General features: G+C 33.8%; 2 protein-coding genes across 2 annotated transcripts; both read left to right on the top strand.

The window, feature by feature from the left end:
* Window positions 1-1,019: 1,019 nt before the first annotated feature.
* LOC128674879 (uncharacterized) lies at window positions 1,020-11,976 on the top strand. The gene is made up of 22 exons (XM_053753860.1): window positions 1,020-1,130; window positions 1,561-1,700; window positions 1,892-2,071; window positions 2,350-2,488; window positions 2,803-3,017; window positions 3,496-3,648; window positions 4,124-4,256; window positions 4,571-4,695; window positions 5,148-5,270; window positions 5,600-5,744; window positions 6,044-6,087; window positions 7,096-7,237; window positions 7,376-7,515; window positions 7,864-8,043; window positions 8,313-8,451; window positions 8,645-8,862; window positions 9,160-9,312; window positions 9,407-9,539; window positions 9,699-9,823; window positions 10,704-10,826; window positions 11,048-11,192; window positions 11,851-11,976. The coding sequence occupies exons 1-22, from the start codon at window positions 1,076-1,078 to the stop codon at window positions 11,910-11,912; spliced, it is 3,012 nt and encodes a 1,003-aa protein (XP_053609835.1). The 5' UTR covers window positions 1,020-1,075; the 3' UTR covers window positions 11,913-11,976.
* Window positions 11,977-13,879: 1,903 nt separating this feature from the next.
* LOC128674849 (putative inorganic phosphate cotransporter) lies at window positions 13,880-19,948 on the top strand. The gene is made up of 11 exons (XM_053753795.1): window positions 13,880-14,024; window positions 14,651-14,790; window positions 15,747-15,926; window positions 16,213-16,351; window positions 17,212-17,426; window positions 17,711-17,857; window positions 18,116-18,278; window positions 18,383-18,504; window positions 19,169-19,291; window positions 19,509-19,647; window positions 19,786-19,948. The coding sequence occupies exons 1-11, from the start codon at window positions 13,964-13,966 to the stop codon at window positions 19,842-19,844; spliced, it is 1,488 nt and encodes a 495-aa protein (XP_053609770.1). The 5' UTR covers window positions 13,880-13,963; the 3' UTR covers window positions 19,845-19,948.
* Window positions 19,949-20,045: the final 97 nt, after the last annotated feature.

Here is a 20,045-nt window from a genome sequence, read left to right as displayed (position 1 = left end):
TCAGAAAGTACCTAGACTTATGATATTACTATTAAGTGTTTTGGAATTTCAGAATGCGTATTTTTGACTGGTACAAACTAATTTCGACAATGTTTACACTTTTGTTGAGACATAATGACGTTGTGTCTTATCTTTCAATGTCTTGTTTAGCTAATCAACCTTGCAGTCAATTTTGCGCAGCAAAAAGTAAATTTCTTTTAATCACATTTTTTTCAATTCAGGATTGATAAGAATGGTTTTCGAAATGTAGTCATTTGATAAATTTAGCTTGGAAATATAGTAATACGCTTGAAAAAAATATTGGTAGAGATGATGTTATATGGCGTTATGTTCTCCATGTGTAATTTTTTGCAAAAAAGGTCTTTAAATAAATGATTCAACTTAACTGAAGCTTACGATTAAATATAAACACAAATATATTACATACGCGGTGTAATACAAGATGTTAAAGTTAATGACCATCTCCTCAAGATAAAATTCATCGTTTAGTCAATAATCCTTTGTATCAAAACTTAGTCATTAAAAGCCCGAGATAACTAATTAAGTTACACGTATACCGGCGTCATCTGTTTCAATTTGTTAAAATAAGATTTGTTTGAAAATGTTTTTGTTCATGTTCAATTAGTTTATACAAAGTAACAAAGGTTTAGTACTTTTATCGTGATCAAATCCATCGGCTACTTGTAATGGTAAGTATTTACCAAATTTATTATTTTATTGTTATGTCAGCGAAAGTTTGAAGATAAATACTTGGTACTTTAATTATTTTCAAACGTAATAGATGAAATTTAAGAAAGCTTTGTTCTAAATATTGTCGTTAAATTTTATTATTAGTAGTAAGACGTAATAAATATTTTACTTTTATTTTCAACATCAAAATTATCGTGACAGTTCAATGCAAGACAAACATTGGACTGGAGGCAATTTTGTATTTTATTTATATCTAGATTAGGGATATTTTTCCGTTCACATTTAAGCAGTTGAGTTAAATACAAATAGACTAGAAGATAATGTTACAAAAACTATTCATTTCAAACTAAATGGTGACGGGGTGAAGTCAATTAGTGCAAACAAAATGACAGATGGAAAGAAAGAAAAAGATTTCGAAGTGGAAGTGTCGGAAAGAAAAAGTAATGTTTTGGTTTCTTTTGTTTGACGAGTTTATATATTTTATTCGAATAAACCTGAAGAACATATAATTTTTTATAATGATGTAACAACTTGTCAACATTTTTCATAAGTAAATGTAACGTAAACGTAATGCATTCGTAATATTTTAATATGGAAGCACCTCTCGATATGAAAACTGTGTCTGTTTGCATATCTATTTATCCGTAAGACTAAATAGAGATAGAAATGTGATGTAATAAAATGCATATACGAGTAACAAATATTGCACGGTAAAAAGAAAATATAGGATTTTACGTACGTTTGGAGCATGTTCAATTTAGGTAGGCAAATTAGAGTAGTAGTATTAACTACTCCGTCCGTACGCTGAAATAGAAAATACTTTACCTACTTTAATTACTTTACCAAACTAACTACTCTTTTCTATTTCAGCGTACGGACTTGGCATCCGCCATTTGCAGATGGTCAGCATGTCACTGACCATGATTGCATTGTTCATGGCGCGGGGCAGCATGGGAGTGGCTGTATTAGCCATGTCTGATGGAAACAGGAAGAACGACACCAATGTTACGGTACAGTATTGATATGCCTAATCACCAATTAGGAGATCATTGCACCTTCGAATTAAACGTGCTGCATATTGTGTCCTTCAATAGGAATATCCTCTCAAGCTCATAATTTATCTGTTTATTTGTCTATTCTATTGATTTGTTTATCACTTCAGATTCATAATTTCTAGCACAAACTTCATACTGGTTCGCAGATATATGACTGGGATAAACGAACGCAGAGTGTGATTCTGTCGTCCTTCTTCTGGGGCTATGTCGTGATGCAGATGCCGGCTGGCATTATCGCCAAGAAGTTTGGAGGGAAGCCCATCATTCTGGTGTCTTTGGTAGCTAACGGCACCATCTGTCTCTTGATTCCTACTCTTGCTGCTTTGGTAAGTTTCATTTCTTTATAATACACATAAAAAAAATTAAGAACTTTGTATAAGTCTAAATAGCTGACGCTAGATGAGAAATTAGATATAGTAAATCAGTTCCATTCAATTGAAATTATTAATTGCTTCTTAGAGTGGGTAACGCCAGTCAACTTAGACCTTAATTTTAATCTGCGCAATTATGCAATTTTGTTACCAGGTTACTAAAGTCACCTCGTTTACTGTCCCTTCTAAACCTCAATATAGTATATAACCTCACTTGCATATTCTCTTCCCAGGGTGGTTGGCCGTTAGTCTGCGCTTCCAGAGTGGTGATGGGTCTGACTCAAGCTTGCCTGTATCCTGGAAGCCACACTTTGCTTGGACAGTGGCTACCGCCCAAAGAGCAGACTTCTTACACCGGCATCGTTTATGGAGGTAGCAACTTTATTATATGCATCCATTCTTCCATACTAATATTATAAATGCGAAAGTCTGTCTGTCTATGTTGTCTATCTGACTAATATTGTAGATTTTTTCAAAATTATTCGGTTGTATGTTCTTTGCAAATTGAAAAATCCGTTAATTTTTATGTTTAACGGAGATTACAATGAAGGGCTCAACTTATGCGCTGGCCGTTGTTTTTTTTTTTTCAAAATAATTTTATTTTTTTTTAACAGTTGCAATTAGAACGATTGACTATGAAGAAAGGTTTCTAAGAAGTAAAATATCTAATCATATATTTTTTACAGGTGTCCAAGTAGGCACAATTCTGACCATGCCTATCTCAGGGTTCCTTGCGGAGACGGCTCTCGGTTGGAAGACCATCTTCTATACCATGTCCGCGGTTCTGTACACCACTGCTACCTTTTGGTACTTCTTCGCTGCCAGCTCACCCAAAAGCCATCGCATGATCAGCCAAGAAGAAAGATTGTACATTGAATCTGGGCTTAACCCTACTTCCAAGGTTGGTCCAATTTTATTTTATCTAATATTGATGATCTATTTGGTGATAATTGTTTATGTAACGCGTGGACCTTCAACAACTGAATATCCTTAGATGGATGTTGTACGTGAAAACTAAAGGACAACAATGTATGAATAGCTAATTGACTGCAAGAGCATTTCCAAAGAGGAACGCATTATTTAGATCTTTGGAAATTGGGTAGTTACAGCCGCGAATTCAACCAGGAACAGGGGACGATGATAGAAAGAGTTTCAACTACAACTACAGCGATAACATTTAGGTATTTTTTTGGAAAGATGTCCTTCTCCATACTTCAAACTAAACATATGTAATATTTCGAGATTGGCTCAGCAAATAAAGGGTGAAAAGGTAACAAATATACAAACAAACTTACTTTCGCATTTGTAATATTAATTAGGATAGTTATGATTATTATATTTTCACGATTAATCTCTTAATTATTAATATTATTTTACAGAAAAACATTAAAATTCCTTGGAAAGCGATACTGAAAACAAAATCTGTGTATGCGATCTTAGTTCCACAAGTGGGCTACTCCATGAGCTTCGTGTTGTTTTTCGTTGATCTACCGACTTACATTGAAAAGGGACTGCAGATTTCATTGAAAAATGTAAGTCATAATCACGTGACACTTTTCATTATAATGGCACTGAGTACTATTTTAATCGATGTCTTATATAACTCTAATTGGCTACAAATCATTGTACGATACACACGTTCTTTCATTATTATATGCTTAAACATCCACCTAAAGTCTTCAAATGTATATCGTGTGTAATATTTAACTTTTACCCTAAGTTCCTTTTGACTATGTACATTATGTACTCTTATATATTATTAGAAAAAAAAACATTGTAAGAAACAATAATGGTAAGCCGATCTGGCATGATAGGGACCAACACTGTTCAAATGAGTTTCTTTCGGCATTTCTTCTCAGCAGTGGTCGTTCCGAAATGCCAGTAGCTTGTGAGAAATAACTATAAATATAAAAATTAACGAGAAAAAGTGCCTGTGAAGGTCTAATTTCTGAATAAATGATTTGAATTTGAATTTAAGTTTTCAAGTTAATTTTGTTTCTTTTTCAGAGTGCAATATTGTCAGCATTACCGTACTTGGGCATGTTGTGCGGAGGTATACTTTCATCGATCATTGCTCAGAAAATGCTTAACTTGGGATGGCATTCAAAAATTTTCTCACGGAAACTTTTTACTTCTGTGGGTAAGCATGGGATGACGTAAATTAAAGGCATTAAGGACATATCACACCATTTTCTCATAAAATATCATACTGTAATCTGATAGATAAAGTAATTGCTAAATAAACAACACATATAAAAACAGATTTAACGCTGTTTGATATTGGCTATCTGATACTTAAGTAACAAGCGGTGAAACAGGCCTTAAATAATAAAAAAAAATACAGCAGACATTTAGTTCTTGAAAATCAATGCCGACTTCTTCATTTCTTATTATCTACAGTTTCATTATATTTCTATAATCTTATAACGAATTGTATGTATATTGATATTTCAGCATTATTCGGAGTGGCTAGCGGACTGATCACACTGTCCTTCATGGGACCGGAGAACAGAATAGCAGCGGTTGCCACCTTGATCACGACACTCACATTGAGCGGGGCCGCTACAGCTGGCCATACTGTGAGCATCAATTAAATTCAAATTCTTACAATAATAATCGATTTGGAGATAAAAGCAATAAGGCCAAAGTGGGTCTGTAATGGTTCGGCCTCATTGCCCTCCATCGTCCTCCATTGCGTGAATCTGTCGATGCATCAAAGCAGAACAACACAGTACGATATACTTCGATGTAATGAAAAAACGGAAGTTTACCTATTCCAATTATAAATTATCAAAAAATATTCAGTTTACCTTAAGTTCGTCTTATACAAGCAATATGATATTCAACTTTAGAGAATTACCTCATTTATTGCTGCACCACCTCGCTTCGAGGGAGAAATAAGGTTATTGTAGCTATTTATTTATATTATTAATATAATTATTAATATTATTTTGATACTAAATATTTATAAAGTGTATACAATAAAGTCCTATTCCAATTCTTATTATAATAATATGCTCTATATATTTAGGTGAATCAGCTGGACATATCACCCAACTACGCGGGCGTATTGATGGGTTTCTTGAATTTCGTGGCTAATATTGGCTGTGTGTGCGTACCTCTGATCACTGGACTCATTTTAGGGAAGGATTCTGTGAGTATTACCTTTATGTAATTAAAACCAGTAATGGAATTGTAGGTGTTTTTTACAAATATTCACCTTACACGGATATTATCTGATTTGCCGAAACAAATATTTATATTGAGCACTTTTATTTAAAGGGAAGAATGCGAAGAATGACTTTGATTACAAATTACTATACAACTTCATCATAATATTCGATCCCTGGGACGAAAATGATTTCTTTCAGATTCACTTGGAGCTTGGATGTTTATGAATAAATGAATATGTTATAGAAATATTATAGAATTCTTCTGTTAGTGTTCCTCATCGCAAGTATGGAACTTATTTAATGTTAACAGATAGACGTGAGTCGCTGGAGGATTGTGTTCCTCCTCCATGCTGGAATCAGCATCACGTCAAACATTATCTTCATGATCTTCGGCAGCTCGGAGAGGCAAGCCTGGGACGACCCTGACTATTTGGACAAGGTCAAGGCTGATCTAGGTATAACTTGAAGATGACTTGCTAAACCTAGTGGCATGGACACATTGTACATGCATTATGCAGGTCGTAACATAGTAATTTTTATGTTTATGAATGCTCCTTCTAATCAGAAAGATCTAACCTTTTGATTAAATAGCAACCATACATAATAAATTTTTAATGATTGTAACTCCAAGGTAACAATTTAGTTATTTGTAAAATAAACGGCTTCTTAGAGCTAAATTATATAAATAACCATAGCGACTCGAAAAGAAGAATATTTAAGTGCTAATATATATTTTTGTTTGGTCTTTTGTCAGAAGAGACACAGCCTGCGCTGGCGAACAAAGAGAAAGAAGCAGAGGCGACCAAGCAGACAAGCTGAGAAGACTATTGAATAATTTATTGTTATTGTGTTCATATATGAAGTCATTTAAATATAATGTACAAGTGCCTTAACTCATTGTCCTTTACTTTCCTTTTGAGGTTATAGTAGAAAAAGAAAGGACTAGGAAAATGAAAGAGAGAGAAAAGGGAGGAAAAATGTGGTCGACGTGGTCGTAGATATCATGACATTTTGGTATTTACTAATTTATTCTCATATTCTAATTAATTTCCAATAGAAATTTTAATAAAACAAAATTTATGAATTTAGTCTATTTCAAAATACTAAATCTGACCACAGATATAAAAACATTACAGTGAATCAGACACACATATAGGCAGCCATACGAACACTACAGGCAACCCAAAGAAGGAAGGTAACTCAAAAAAGTTTTGGAATAAAGTGTTTTGGATAAAAGTGTTGCTCAAAGAGTTAATTTAATTTAATAAAAAGATATTCAAGCGAAAGGCATTTTTCTTTCAAAATATATTAGTAATTCCTAAATCTTACTGAAGTACGAAGTACGTCGGAGTAAAAGTTCTATAATCTTGCTTTTGACTTTCATATCTACTAACTTAAGTAATCTAAATTATTAATGTTCGCTCTCGTCAAGAATGATATCGTTGTCTGTCTCTTAGTCACCTTGCACGGCATCTACATAATGATATGGAGTAATCATATTGTTGGGCAGGAATAAAAGGTCACAACTCATTTCTTTTTTAATTTATTAATTGAAAATATTTATACGTTATTATACAGCAGTCACGCAGTTTATCCCCGCTTGGTATTAAACATGGAATTATTAAAATTAAAAGATTACAAAGTGTTTGCGTGAATTCTCTTGGACTAAATTTGTTATTTGCTCTTTGCTAACGAAACTACAAACATTAAACAATTGATATGGAACTTTATGACATTTGTAATAAAAACCATTCTCCTGTCTACCTGTAATTATATTTGCAATTACTATAATACAATAAATGATAGGAATATTTGATAACATCAAATATAGAGATTCATTTGAAGTTATTTGGAGAGAACGCTGATGGCGTGAAGTCTCATCCTGAATTAAAAATGACTAACGAAAAACAAGTAGAATGTTTAGAAAAATATGGCTTGGAAGGAAAAAGTATTTATTCATTTATTCTTAAATATTTTTTGCTAATAAAAATACAAATTTATAAAGTGCATGTGTGTGCTCCCAATCCAATCGGACAGGTCACAAATTAACCTGAACGTGACAATGTTCAAAACATTCTGTTTTCAGCATATGGGATCGGGATTCGCCATTTGCAGATGTTCAGTATGTCACTGACCATAGTTGCATTGTTCATGGCGCGGGGCAGCATGGGAGTGGCTGTATTAGCCATGTCTGATGGAAACAGGAAGAACGACACCAATGTTACGGTAAGAATAATTTTCTTTTCGAGCCCCGTTGGAGAAATGATCTTCATGTTCCACTACCATCATTCCTTACAGTATTCCTCATTGAGGGTAGTCGTTAAGTGTGAAAACTACTATATATACTATGTTTAACTTTATATAAATGCTATAAAACTTTAAGTTCATCGGTCTGTCATATTAACTATTGGACCACCACCGTTTCATCCTCTCCATAGATATCTCTTATACAGCTTACTAGTAAAAATGCTTCAGCTACCACCATTTTCGTAGTGCCTCTCGTAAACTTCTTATTTTAAGAATAATTGATGTGATCAAAATATGTATAATTGAATATCAAACTACATTTTTCAGATATATGACTGGGATAAAAGAACGCAGAGTTTGATTCTGTCCTCATTCTTCTGGGGCTATGTCGTGATGCAAGTTCCTGCTGGCATCATAGCCAAGAAATTTGGAGGGAAGCCTATATTATTATTTGCATTGCTGGCCAACGGCACTATCTGTCTTCTCATTCCTACACTAGCCTCTTTGGTATGTAGCTTATATTCACTACTTTCCACTTCCACATCTGTCAAATTTCAGTAATAGTTTATAGAGGAACCTATCGATTTCCTTACGGATGGTTATTGATAATGTCTAAAAAGGGGGTTAAAAGGTAAATTCATGCTTGTAAATTTACGTGGATAATCTATAAATATTTTAAAATTGTTAGTTTTTAGCGATTAAAAAGAAAAGCCAAATAAAGGCATAGCAATTCTAAATGAAAGAAGTTAAATGACGTTGAGCCTTAATATTTTCAGGGTGGCTGGCCACTTGTGTGTGCTTCGAGAGTGATGATGGGACTCACTCAAGCATGCTTGTTTCCTGGCAGTCACACTCTGCTTGGTCAATGGCTACCACCAAAGGAACAAACTTCATTCACTGGCGTTGTATATGGAGGTAAATATTTTGCCTATTTTTAGAAATTCTTGAAAAACCAATAAGGCACCTTATATATAAGGTTTAGTACTTCATTCTACATTCACATAATCATTTCGATTCGTAACATCGAGTGTATTTATTTTATGTTGCTTACGTTACGAAGATTTTGCGATACAAAATTCTGATCATGAATTTTTACTTACTTTTACAGGAGTGCAAATTGGCACGATCCTGACGATGCCAATATCAGGGTTCCTCTCCGAAACAGCACTTGGCTGGAAGATGATCTTCTACACATTGTCTGGTGTCCTCTACGTGACCGCAGCCTTCTGGTACTGGTTTGCTGCTAGTGCTCCTAAGTTCCATCGTATGATCAGTGTAGAGGAGCGTTTTTACATTGAGTCTGGATTGAATTCTGGAGGATGTAAGGTTCGTTGAGTCATTGTCGAGTATCAATATTGAAAAACGGTATATCACAGTTTCTCCCATTTCAGGAGTTAGACACTTTAATCTCCCTTTTTTATAATAAAATTTAACCGACTTCCAAGAAAGGAGGGGGATATCCATGTTGGAGTGTAATTTTTTTATGTGTGATAAATGATTTCTCTGCCAATTTAGGAGCTATTTTTAAAATTGTTTGTTTCAAAGAGTACTTCATAAGTACTCTTATAAAAAGTGTTCCTTATATTTTTAGTATATTAACGATGATACAAATTTTTTTTACAGAAAAACGTTAAGACACCATGGAAGGCGATTTTAAAGACAAGAGCATTATGGGCAGTCTTAGCACCACATATTGGCTTCGCCATGGGATTTGTCCTTTTTTTCGTAGATCTACCAACATATTTAGAAAAAGGCCTGCAGATATCATTAAAAAACGTGAGTATATAATTTTCATGACTATATAAATTATTTTAACAATATTACAGAAATTATGGCACAGAGTTCAATTACTACTGTAATAACATTTCAGAGTGCCTTATTGTCGGCGTTGCCGTATGCTGGAATGTGGTGCAGTAGTATCGTATCGTCAATCGTCGCTGAGAAAATGATCAACTTGGGGTGGCATTCCAAGATATTCTCTCGAAAACTCTTCACTTCAATAGGTATTTTTCTTTTAATTGTTTACTTTTATAAATTTTCTGGAAAATATTATCTGTCTACCATCATTTTCCCCTTTAATGAACTTCTATGAAAGTTATACTGATAATAATTTACCTACAATAATATTACTATAATTACATTTACTAAAATTAAAATTACAGCTTTTTACGGACTCGCTGGCGGATTAATCACCCTTTCGTTTTTCGGACCTGAAAACCGAAACACAGCTATAGCAGTGTTAATATCATCTCTTTCTATAAGCGGTGCAGCATCGGCAGGGCACATGGTAAGGTATTTTACTTTTGTTACAGCCTTATTCGGAGTAGCTGGAGGAATGATATCTTTATCTTAGTTACATGGTACCTGAGAATAGAACTTTGGCTGTGATTACTCTGGTGTTTACTTTATCTATTAGTGGAGCGGGTTCAGCTGGACATTCGGTAAAAAGATTTCTATTTTATGTTTCGTCTTAAAAATTTTATATAATAATATGACAATAAGTGCCACCTTAGAATACGACCACCAGACATTTTCCCATATGAAGCGACTTGGAAGCTGATAGGCAACAATAATATTTCCAAAAAAGTGGAAGTTAAGCAAGAGGCCAGTCGTAAATTCACATTCAGATCATTTCTTTACGTAAACCTAAGGCGATCAAGATCGCGATCAAACAACTCCGAATGTTACCGAAAATATACCAGAATGAGAGATACTACTTTGGCAATAAAATATAAATTTAACACAGTAGCTGCTATCTTATCAAGAGCGTCACATTTCTATCAGCAAAGCCATTAATAAATCGTAAAAGACTGTAAATCACGATGACACATTACATTACATACGCAAATATAACCGCATTTTTAGTTAGTTCGCTTTTTGTTACAAAATCATGTTTACTGATTTTAGTATGTGATATCGCATGTACTTACCTTTTGGTTAGGCGATTTTATGAAGAAAATCATTATTTTTAGTACCTAAATCTTTCACCCATCTTGTAGCTTTACTTACAGGAAAGATAGATAGCCTATATATTTTTTTAACAATTAATGCTGGCAATTAATTAGCTGTTTCATAGAAATACGTGATAAACAAGCATTTTGTTACATTTGTTTTGGAGTATAAACATGACTTTATTTTTACAATATTTTACTAGTTTCTTATTTCAGGTAAACCAACTGGACATTTCCCCAAACTACGCTGGCTTACTATTGGCTTTTACGAATTTCATCGCAAACATCTTTACTATAATGGTGCCTATTATCACTGGACTTATTTTGGGAAAAGATTCTGTAAGTATTTTTTTAAAGCTAGTTGTTGGTCATTTACATATTCGTCATCAAATGCAAACTGTATTAAAATATCGCCACAGCTAGTAATATTTCATCTACGTTTGAGTATTTCCCTCCAGTCCCCTTCCTCCATTGAACTTTTCTACTTATGTGTGGACGATTGTAATTTAATAAAAAAATACATATTTTTTCTATGTTTATTTTGTGTTTTTTGTTTACAGATGGACGTGAGCCGCTGGCGAATTGTATTCCTTCTTCACGCAGGAATCAGTATCACGTCGAATACAGTTTTCATGATCTTCGGCAGCGCTGACAGACAAGCCTGGGATGATCCTGACTTTATTGACAAGATTAAGGCTGACCCCGGTAAACATTTAATGAAAAGACTCAAATTTATTAAGTTGATGTCTTTGATGAAATCACTATGGCTTGTTACGTCACTTTTTCTTCATTTACGTTTAAAAGTCGACGGTTAACTTAGCTATAAACATATTTTAACAATAAGAGCAGTAATTGGATCCAATGTTGTCAAAGTAGTTCCATTTGCCATGAGAAAATTGACATATCCTGATCAGTACTCATTGTAATATTAGAATTTTTGATGACATGACATAACTAGGTACATTTCTTGGAATTTCATTAGGTTGACAAGAGAATGCTAATAAGTACTTTGAAACATTGTTTCTTATTTCTTATACGTAAGATATAAAAGCGTTTTTGTCTTTTTCTCCTTATTTAAGAGCTATGCTCTTGTCGGTGGAGTATTCGCCACACCTCGGTACGACACGACGCCTGCCTGACTCTTCCTCGGTCTCCCACAAACACTTTTCCTTTCCAGAATTGTTTGCCTGTTTTTTTCCTATTACTTACATGATTCTTATCGACTATATTGACAAACCTTACCAATTCAAAATGTATCGTAATATATATTATATATTACGATACATTTTAATTATTAATATTAAATGAGACATTTTAGTTACTTTCAAAGAATAATCCGAACTGTATTTCCGTCTGTTTACAGAGGAATCAAAGCCGGTGCTGTCGAAGGGAGATAAAGAGGCAGAGCCAAACAAAGTAAGCTGAGACAACTAATGATATCTGATAATTTTGTAAATATTATTAATAAATAGACTACTTTAATATTTTCTATGTGTCTTACTTATTAATAAGGTAATAATCTGAAATTTCTTACGAAGAGACCTCTCATTATTATAAAAATGTCAACAATACGTTTTAAATTTAAAAAAAATCTAACGTGTCATTATACTGGCTATATATCGCGAAACAGTTCGTCAAATTGTATAGTGGATTCGGCTATTAACTTCACTAGTCGTAAATGCTAAACCGATTTTGATGAACACAATATTTTAATAACGGATTTCGAGAAAATTATTTAAAACCGATTGGTACTTAGGACACGTAAAAGGTGGGCCTAACATATAAATATCTGCCAAGATAATTAAAAATTATGAGATAAAGAAAATCACAATCATACTGTCACACTCCAGTAGGACTGTTGATGACAGTTGTTTAAAAAAAATCGCTTTGCATTTATACATAAAACTTTATTGCACTAAAAAAGTACGTAGAAATGGTGAACTTGGTGAGTAAAAATACGTAAGATTTTTTATTTGTACTATTAATAATATAATAAATCTTTATTTACCAGACCATAAAATGCATTTAGTTGTTAGTAGAAATCTTAACCTTGTCTCCGTAAGACCAAATAGAGATAGCATTGTGGTGCGATGTTGTATGTATTTATATTCGTTTAAACTCAGAAAACGCCTGGAATAAATGTTATAGCAAATGCTCATTGTGTCCACAAGTAATTTCTCAGGGGAAAATATACAGAATTTGCTAATTGTACGTGAGCATACGTACAAAATAATTTCGTCTACGTAAAGGCCAATGATGAGCTCATTCAAAAAATTTAAGAAATCTTTTCTAGACAAACCTAATGTGAGAGAATGACACATAAAACCTTTCTTTCGGTTTTATGTGTCACTCTCTCACACTGTCAGTTTAAAAGTTTACTTTCCAACTTTGCAATCAAAAATTCATAGAAATACCTATGAGATCCGAGAGCAATTTTTTTACATTAGGTCACGACTTTTATCTATATAAATCACTTGTATACCTAATCTTAATAAAAAAAGTGATACCTTAAAACCGTACCAATCAGTTCACACTGTACACATACACTCGATTAATGATAAATAAAATAAACACTTATAAATCACAGGACTTGAAAATTCTCCTCAATTGGGTTTTTTTTTCATCCTCAAATAACATTTTTTGTGACAAATAATTCTCGTAGCCACAACAATAAAAATTGTAAAGCCTACCTTATTATATTTGGGGTTCCTCAGTTTTTAATGAATTGCTTACTGCTCCTGTATCACTAATTCTTAGAAAAGTCAGTGAAAATAGAAACCTATGATAAAATATAATACTATTAACCGAATAACGCCTTTGATTATGAAAATAATCTTAATTTTTTTTCACATTTCCTTAATATAATTTTACAATTTGAAACAGAAGTAGTTTGAATATTCTACGTTTTTTTTTACTTCCACGTCAGCATGAAAACAACATATCATCAAAATCAAAATCAAATCATTTATTCAGAAATTAGGCCTTCACAGGCACTTTTTCACGTCATAATCTAAATTAAATGATGTTTACCAAAGCTACAAACTACTAGCATTTCGGAACGACCACTGCTGAGAAGAAATGCCGAAAGAAACTCATTCAAACAGTGTTGGTCCCTATTATGCCAGAAGGGCTTACCATATTTTAAATATAAATTTATGTATAATTTTTTATCAGTAATATAACATGTAAGTACACAATAAAGTACATGGTCAAAAGGTATACTGAAATATATTATGATTGTGATCAAGTGCTGATGAAAGGAAAATATATATACTTATATATATATGTATAATTAACCAAACAAAACAAAAGATATGATAAGATCCTGGAAAACCTAAAGATGCAATCAGTAGACGGAACCGCATCGAGTTTTCATAATTACTTTATTGTAATTGAAACGAGATATCTTATCTAGCATCATCTCTGGCAACAGAACAAACAGGCAGACAGACCGAAGATAACCGTGAGTCTGAACGATGGATGTCGAGTTCCTGAAATATCGCTTTGAGGAGAAATACGAAAATGTCACTCCGCACAGTGAGTACAGTCTTATAATCTCTCCAGCGGATTTTCACATTATTTCCTACTTATATCTAGATCATTGTGTCTATTACTTATGTTTAGTCTTCAACCTCTGTAAATTGAATCATTTAACTTTTATATTTAGTAATGATTTTCTCACGACTCACCCAGTTAGTGCTGACGTTAGGGCCTGGGATCCGAAAAATACTAATGCAATTTTTAAATAAATACTGTATAGTTTCCTTGTATCTTATTGTTACAGATTATTATTGTTCTAACTTTATGACAGAAAAAATCGAAATGATACTATTCCCTTCAAAATTTGAGTACCCAGTGCTAGTACTTGACATCTCTTGTTTTGTTTCCTTATGTTCATTTGTCGTTATATTGAGACAGAGAAAAATACCTATAATTTATTCCCTATATATATATATTATTATAATGTGATGTTAAAAGAATGTTATGTTAATGTGATGTAGCCGGTAAAAGATACAGATCTTTTACCAGCTACAAAATTAACGTAATAATTTGTAAACGTTTACATTTGCATCTATCAGTTTTAAACATTTGCAGAAAATGCTGTCAAGTCTCAATTTTCATTAAACATCCGTTCATTGGCACATTCTTTTGATATTCTGCAGAATTCAAAATCGGCGTGCGCCATCTACAAATCCTGTACATGATTGTGATATCGATAGTGGTGGGTCTGCACCGGGGCAGCGTGGGCGCGACCATGCTGGCCCTCACTGACGAGAGCAGGCTCAACGATACTTATATAAAGGTACAACATTTCTTCATCAACTTACGAAGACTGTTGTTAAATTAATTTATGGATCTACACATATTGCAGTTGCAATAAACATTAAAATAATAAACGTGTATAGATTTCCGTGCTAGAATTACTGAATCGATTTTAGATAATTATATTTTGTTACTGAGGAAAAGGAAAATGACAAGGTCAGGGATCAAAACTATGACGATAAATAATTACAAGTGAGTGACCATTTTAAAGCTTTTATAACAGCGAAAACTTTATTACAAATTATTATGATAAACAAATGTTGTTATTGTAATAACTAGCTACATTTACATATTAGTTTTATCTTTGTTATCAATGTCAAGATTGAAATATTTTGAAACTAAACGTCTGTTCAAGTTATCAATTGTAGAAATTCAGCGAAAACAAAGGAGAGATAATTTTTAATTGTATTTGAATAGGCATATCGTCTATATCAGTTTAAAACAAAGGAATATCTAAATTTACATTATATTAGAAAACAGAAGAAGAATATTTATCTGTGAGACATATAGTGATGTATTGCAGCGCTAATAGGCTTATCCAGCTGCCGAGATACTGGTCTGTACACCGCACGGGGCTCCGACCTCTGGCACTTCCACATTCCTATCAGGCGTCCCAAATTGTTGCCATCCCTACGAGCAACATGGCCGAAGTATCAGTATACGTTGCAGACAGACTGTAGACAGACGATTAGCGCTTTTTATTTTTAGTTCTTGCAAGATAGAGGTGTTTGTGCGACGATCTGTCCAGCCGTCAATACCACATCACCACATTTCAAAGGCGTCTATTTTCTGTCTTAGGTTGGCCTTAATTGTCCACGTTCAGCCCCGTATCTATCATACCTAGTGGATGATGGGTAGATTAATTAAAAGGTAATCTTGAGAACATAGCCGTATTTCATTGAATCAAATAATAAAGTAACAGTCTCACAATTCCAGATCCACACCTGGGACAGGTCCACGCAAGGCATATTTCTGTTCGCGTTCTTCTTCGGCTATGCCGCGATGATCGTCCCGGCTGAGTTGTGGCTGCGCAGGATCGGTGGCCGGTACATCCAGACCGCCGTCCTCGCCGTCAGCGGCGGACTGTGCGCGGCTATGCCTACTATTATCAATAGGGTAGCTAGCTTCACTATAGTTTAATGAGATTTTATTATTGAAAGTTATTATATGATTGATAGAAAATAGTGCTTGGAATCACTCGCTTTTATTCATAACTAGCTGCGCCCTGGGGCTTCGCTCCCGTGGGAATTTCGGGATAAAAAGCTAACCTATGTGTTATTTCAGGTTATTTTCTACCCGTGTACCAAATTTCATAACAATCGGTCCAGTAGATAATGCGTGAAGAAGTAACAAACAAACTTACTTTCACATTTACAATATAAGTTGGGATTGGAATTTTCAGGGTGATTATTCAGCAGTATTCAGCGCGCAGCTGTTCATGGGTATGGCGCAGAGCGGGCTGTCTCCAGCAAATAGATGTCTACTCGAGAAGTGGCTGCCACCAGATGAGAGGAACAAGTTTAGCTGGTTAGTTTATGGTGGTGAGTTTACTTACCTAACCCTTTCTTCCTATTCCCTTTTTGCCCTATACTACAGTTTTCTTTTTGACACAATTAATTATACAACGCATCTTTTGCATCCACTGTTTTTTTTTTCAACTTTATGAATGTACTAGTTTTTGCCTGCGGTTTCCATGGAAGCGATATGAAAGTACCCTATGTAATTTTCCGTACTTCAAACTATTTCAAGAAGATCGGTTGAATGGTTGAGTAGACAAAGCGTGAAGAGGTTACAAACAAATTTACTTTCGCATTTATAATAAATTAAGATTAGGATTATTATAATTTCTGTACATTTCTTTCAATTTATATCACTTATAATTAAAAAAAAATATTTCCAAGGGTGCTTTTATAATATGAGAGTAGGTATGTTTTACAAAATAAATTTCAATTGCATTGAAATTTATTCCATGATTCTATGCAAAGACAAAATAGGCTTAGCATATTTCGTAGGACAGTTGGGGGCTTTTATTTGTGTTGTAGAGCATAAATTATAGTTGTCGCTAGCAAGCCTGCGAAATTCGTGGTCTGTACAACAGGCCAGTAAATTTTGTAATTCCGTGCTAGAACCATTGTTGAGAAACGCCAGACGAATTAATTAAAATGGTTAAATTTAAAACGGTTTTAGCTTTGGAGAAATGTAATTCCCATTTTACGAGGCAATCTTTTACTTAACCCAACCTTTACTTAAGCAGAACAATTACATACAGTACTTACACTAAATCAAATGTGTTGTAAACATTTTTTAAAGTCTAATCATATTATGTAATGAAATACAGGATTTATGTAATAAATATGTTTATAAAAGTTTTTTGATCGATTTGATTTTTGAATGATTTCAGGTGTGTTATTCGGCATCATCATCGGCTTGCCCGTGGCGGGCCGCGTCTCTGAAGAGGAGCTAGGCTGGGAGCTCATCTACTACAGCTTGGCTATGATCTCCTTGTCCATGGCCGTGATCACCTTCGCGCTGACCGCCAGCTCGCCCGACGAACACCCGGCCTTGGGAGAATCCGAGAAGGAGTTTTTAGAATCCGTGGTTACTAGTAGCAACAAGGTTTGTGGTTTATTTACATTATCATTGGTCACCGTTATATAGTTCAGTTAGCTCAATTCTTATCCTATTACTTAAATAATATCATAGTCTACCATTATTTTGAATATGGGTGGAATATTCCTTTACTGATCATACCTTTTTGTTATTAGTGTACGGTGTCGCACTGCTGGACAAAGGACTCTCCACTAATTCGCTGAGCATCCCTATCAATTGTGTATCTTCTCTAATACTTATCCGACGTGTCTTGATGCCAGTATTTTTTTCAATGTTTTTTTTTCTTCCAGAAAAATACAGTCTCGTGGCGAGAAATCTTCAAATCACCTCAATTTTGGGGAATCGCTTTTGCCCATGTCTTCAGTAACACGGCATTTATTTTCTATTTAACCGATGTGCCTCTGTTCTTGAGGATATTTAGACTCACACTAAGAGAGGTATGTAACATTCCATATATTTTTTCAATTCAAACAATATTTTTAGAAAAAAATATATATGATATTTGTATATAGTCAAACCAAAATAACTTATTTTTTCAAAAATCAAAATTCTTTATTCAATTTTTTTTTCTACTGCCGACTTCCAAAACGCAGTAACATAAATTTTTCCCAAAATATCCAATCTTTGTAACAGCATTATGTTTTATTTCTTATACTTAAATGAAATAAGAATATAAGAAAATCTGTCAATTGCAGAGCGCATGTTGGGCAGCTGTACCATTTGCCATACTGTGGGTGACGTACATGATCATGAAGCCTGTAGTTCAGCTGCTCGTGGCGTGCTTCGTGCCCAACACCTACGAAGACATGAGCTTCAGCAGGCAGCTGGTCAATCCGAGGAAGATTGTCAACTTTATTAGTAACCAGTCTTCATATACACCTACTATATATAATACTACCTATATACGAGTATGAACTGGTTCCTTACTGCTGTTATACATTATTTTCACATCTTAATTTCAGGTGCAGCAGTTTTTCTCTTTTTACCAACACTATCTGCCCTCGTACCAGATTCTCTAGTATCAGCTTTTGTGTTACTGTTGGTGATATCAGCAGCTCTCGGACTTCAGTACCTTGGGTTTTTGGTACGTATACATAGATTACTATAAAAACTACCTTGATTTGATCAAGATTATTACAAATTCAAATTCAAATCATTTATTCAAAACCTTCACAGGCACTTTTTCTCGTCAATCTTTATATTTATAGTTATTTCTCACAAGCTACAAACTACTGGCATTTCGGGACGACCACTGCTGAGAAGAAATGCCGAAAGAAACTCATTTGAACAGTGTTGGTCCCTATCATGCCAGATCGGCTTACCTTTATTGTTTCTTACAATGTTTTGTTTTCTTTCTAATAATATATAAAAGTACATAATGTACATACTCAAAAGGTATATCAAAACATGATTGTGATCCGAGTGCTGATTATAATATATATATATATATATATATATATATATCGATGTGAAACACAATTAACTTACATGAAAATATATGAGAAACGAGATGACCAGTTCCCTCTGGCAGTTGACGCACGAGTTGACGCATGGGACAGCCAGGGACGCGTAGCTCAACCATAATACATAATATGTTCACAATACTTGACATTCACAATAATGATTGAAAAGCAACATTATGTCTAGTACTGAAGCGGTTACAAATTGCAAACATTTTTTATCACTATCTTCTTATTTAGTCGTAGTCCTCAAAAATTTATAATTTATATTTGTTTAAAATGTATCAGGAGAACATGTCTGATGCTACAGACAAGTACAGAGACGACGTTGTGATGTTGTGCACCACCTTTGCGAGTGTTGTGGGTTCTTTCTACCCTTTAATTTCTGGATTCATTCTTAGAAGCGATGTCGTAAGTATCACATCTTTGTCCGTTCCCGAATAGCCTTGCTTAATTATGAAGTAATAGAAATAACGTTTAATAATCATATGCAAACATACATTGACATTTCAAGTATACAATCATATAGCTTCTTTTTTATAAATCTACAAATATTGTTTTAATAATCATCATCGAACGAAATATTCTTCGCGTGAATGTTATACATGTCAATATTATTGTGTTCTAGAGCGGTGTTCATAATTGGAAAAATCTATTTCTCTTTCTAACAACACTATGTGTGGTTTGCAATCTCATATTTTTCAAATTTGCTACGAGTTACAAAATGGAGATTAAAAGTAAAGTCCAGACACGACCGAATAACTCAGGTAACATTAATTTATGAATGTCTTAAAAATTTTTTAAAATAATAACAGGCAATAAAGGTACATTTTGTCTGTCTCTGAATCTAGCTCATTGTAATGTTTCTAGATATAAATTAAATACATTTTTTTATTGTATTACAGTGTACAGCCCAATAGAAATGGAAATACTCTCAGAGAAGGATAAAAACGGACGATTATAACTGGACCGATGTAGTGGAAAGGAATCGTGATATTATTGATTTAATGGCCATGCTGTGATACAATGTTTTTAATGCACAATACAAGTAAATTTACGATTAACAAATTATTATTTCATACATTTAAAACATGAGAACATAAACAGAAATCAATTCCAGATAATTTAAATTATATTACATACTAGCTTTTGCCCGCGGCTTCGC

This window comes from Plodia interpunctella, chromosome 13 (assembly GCF_027563975.2).
Source record: "Plodia interpunctella isolate USDA-ARS_2022_Savannah chromosome 13, ilPloInte3.2, whole genome shotgun sequence".
Taxonomy (NCBI): Eukaryota; Metazoa; Arthropoda; class Insecta; order Lepidoptera; family Pyralidae; genus Plodia; species Plodia interpunctella.
Note: the sequence above shows the minus strand (reverse complement) of the source record. Positions and strands in the feature narration are given on the sequence as shown.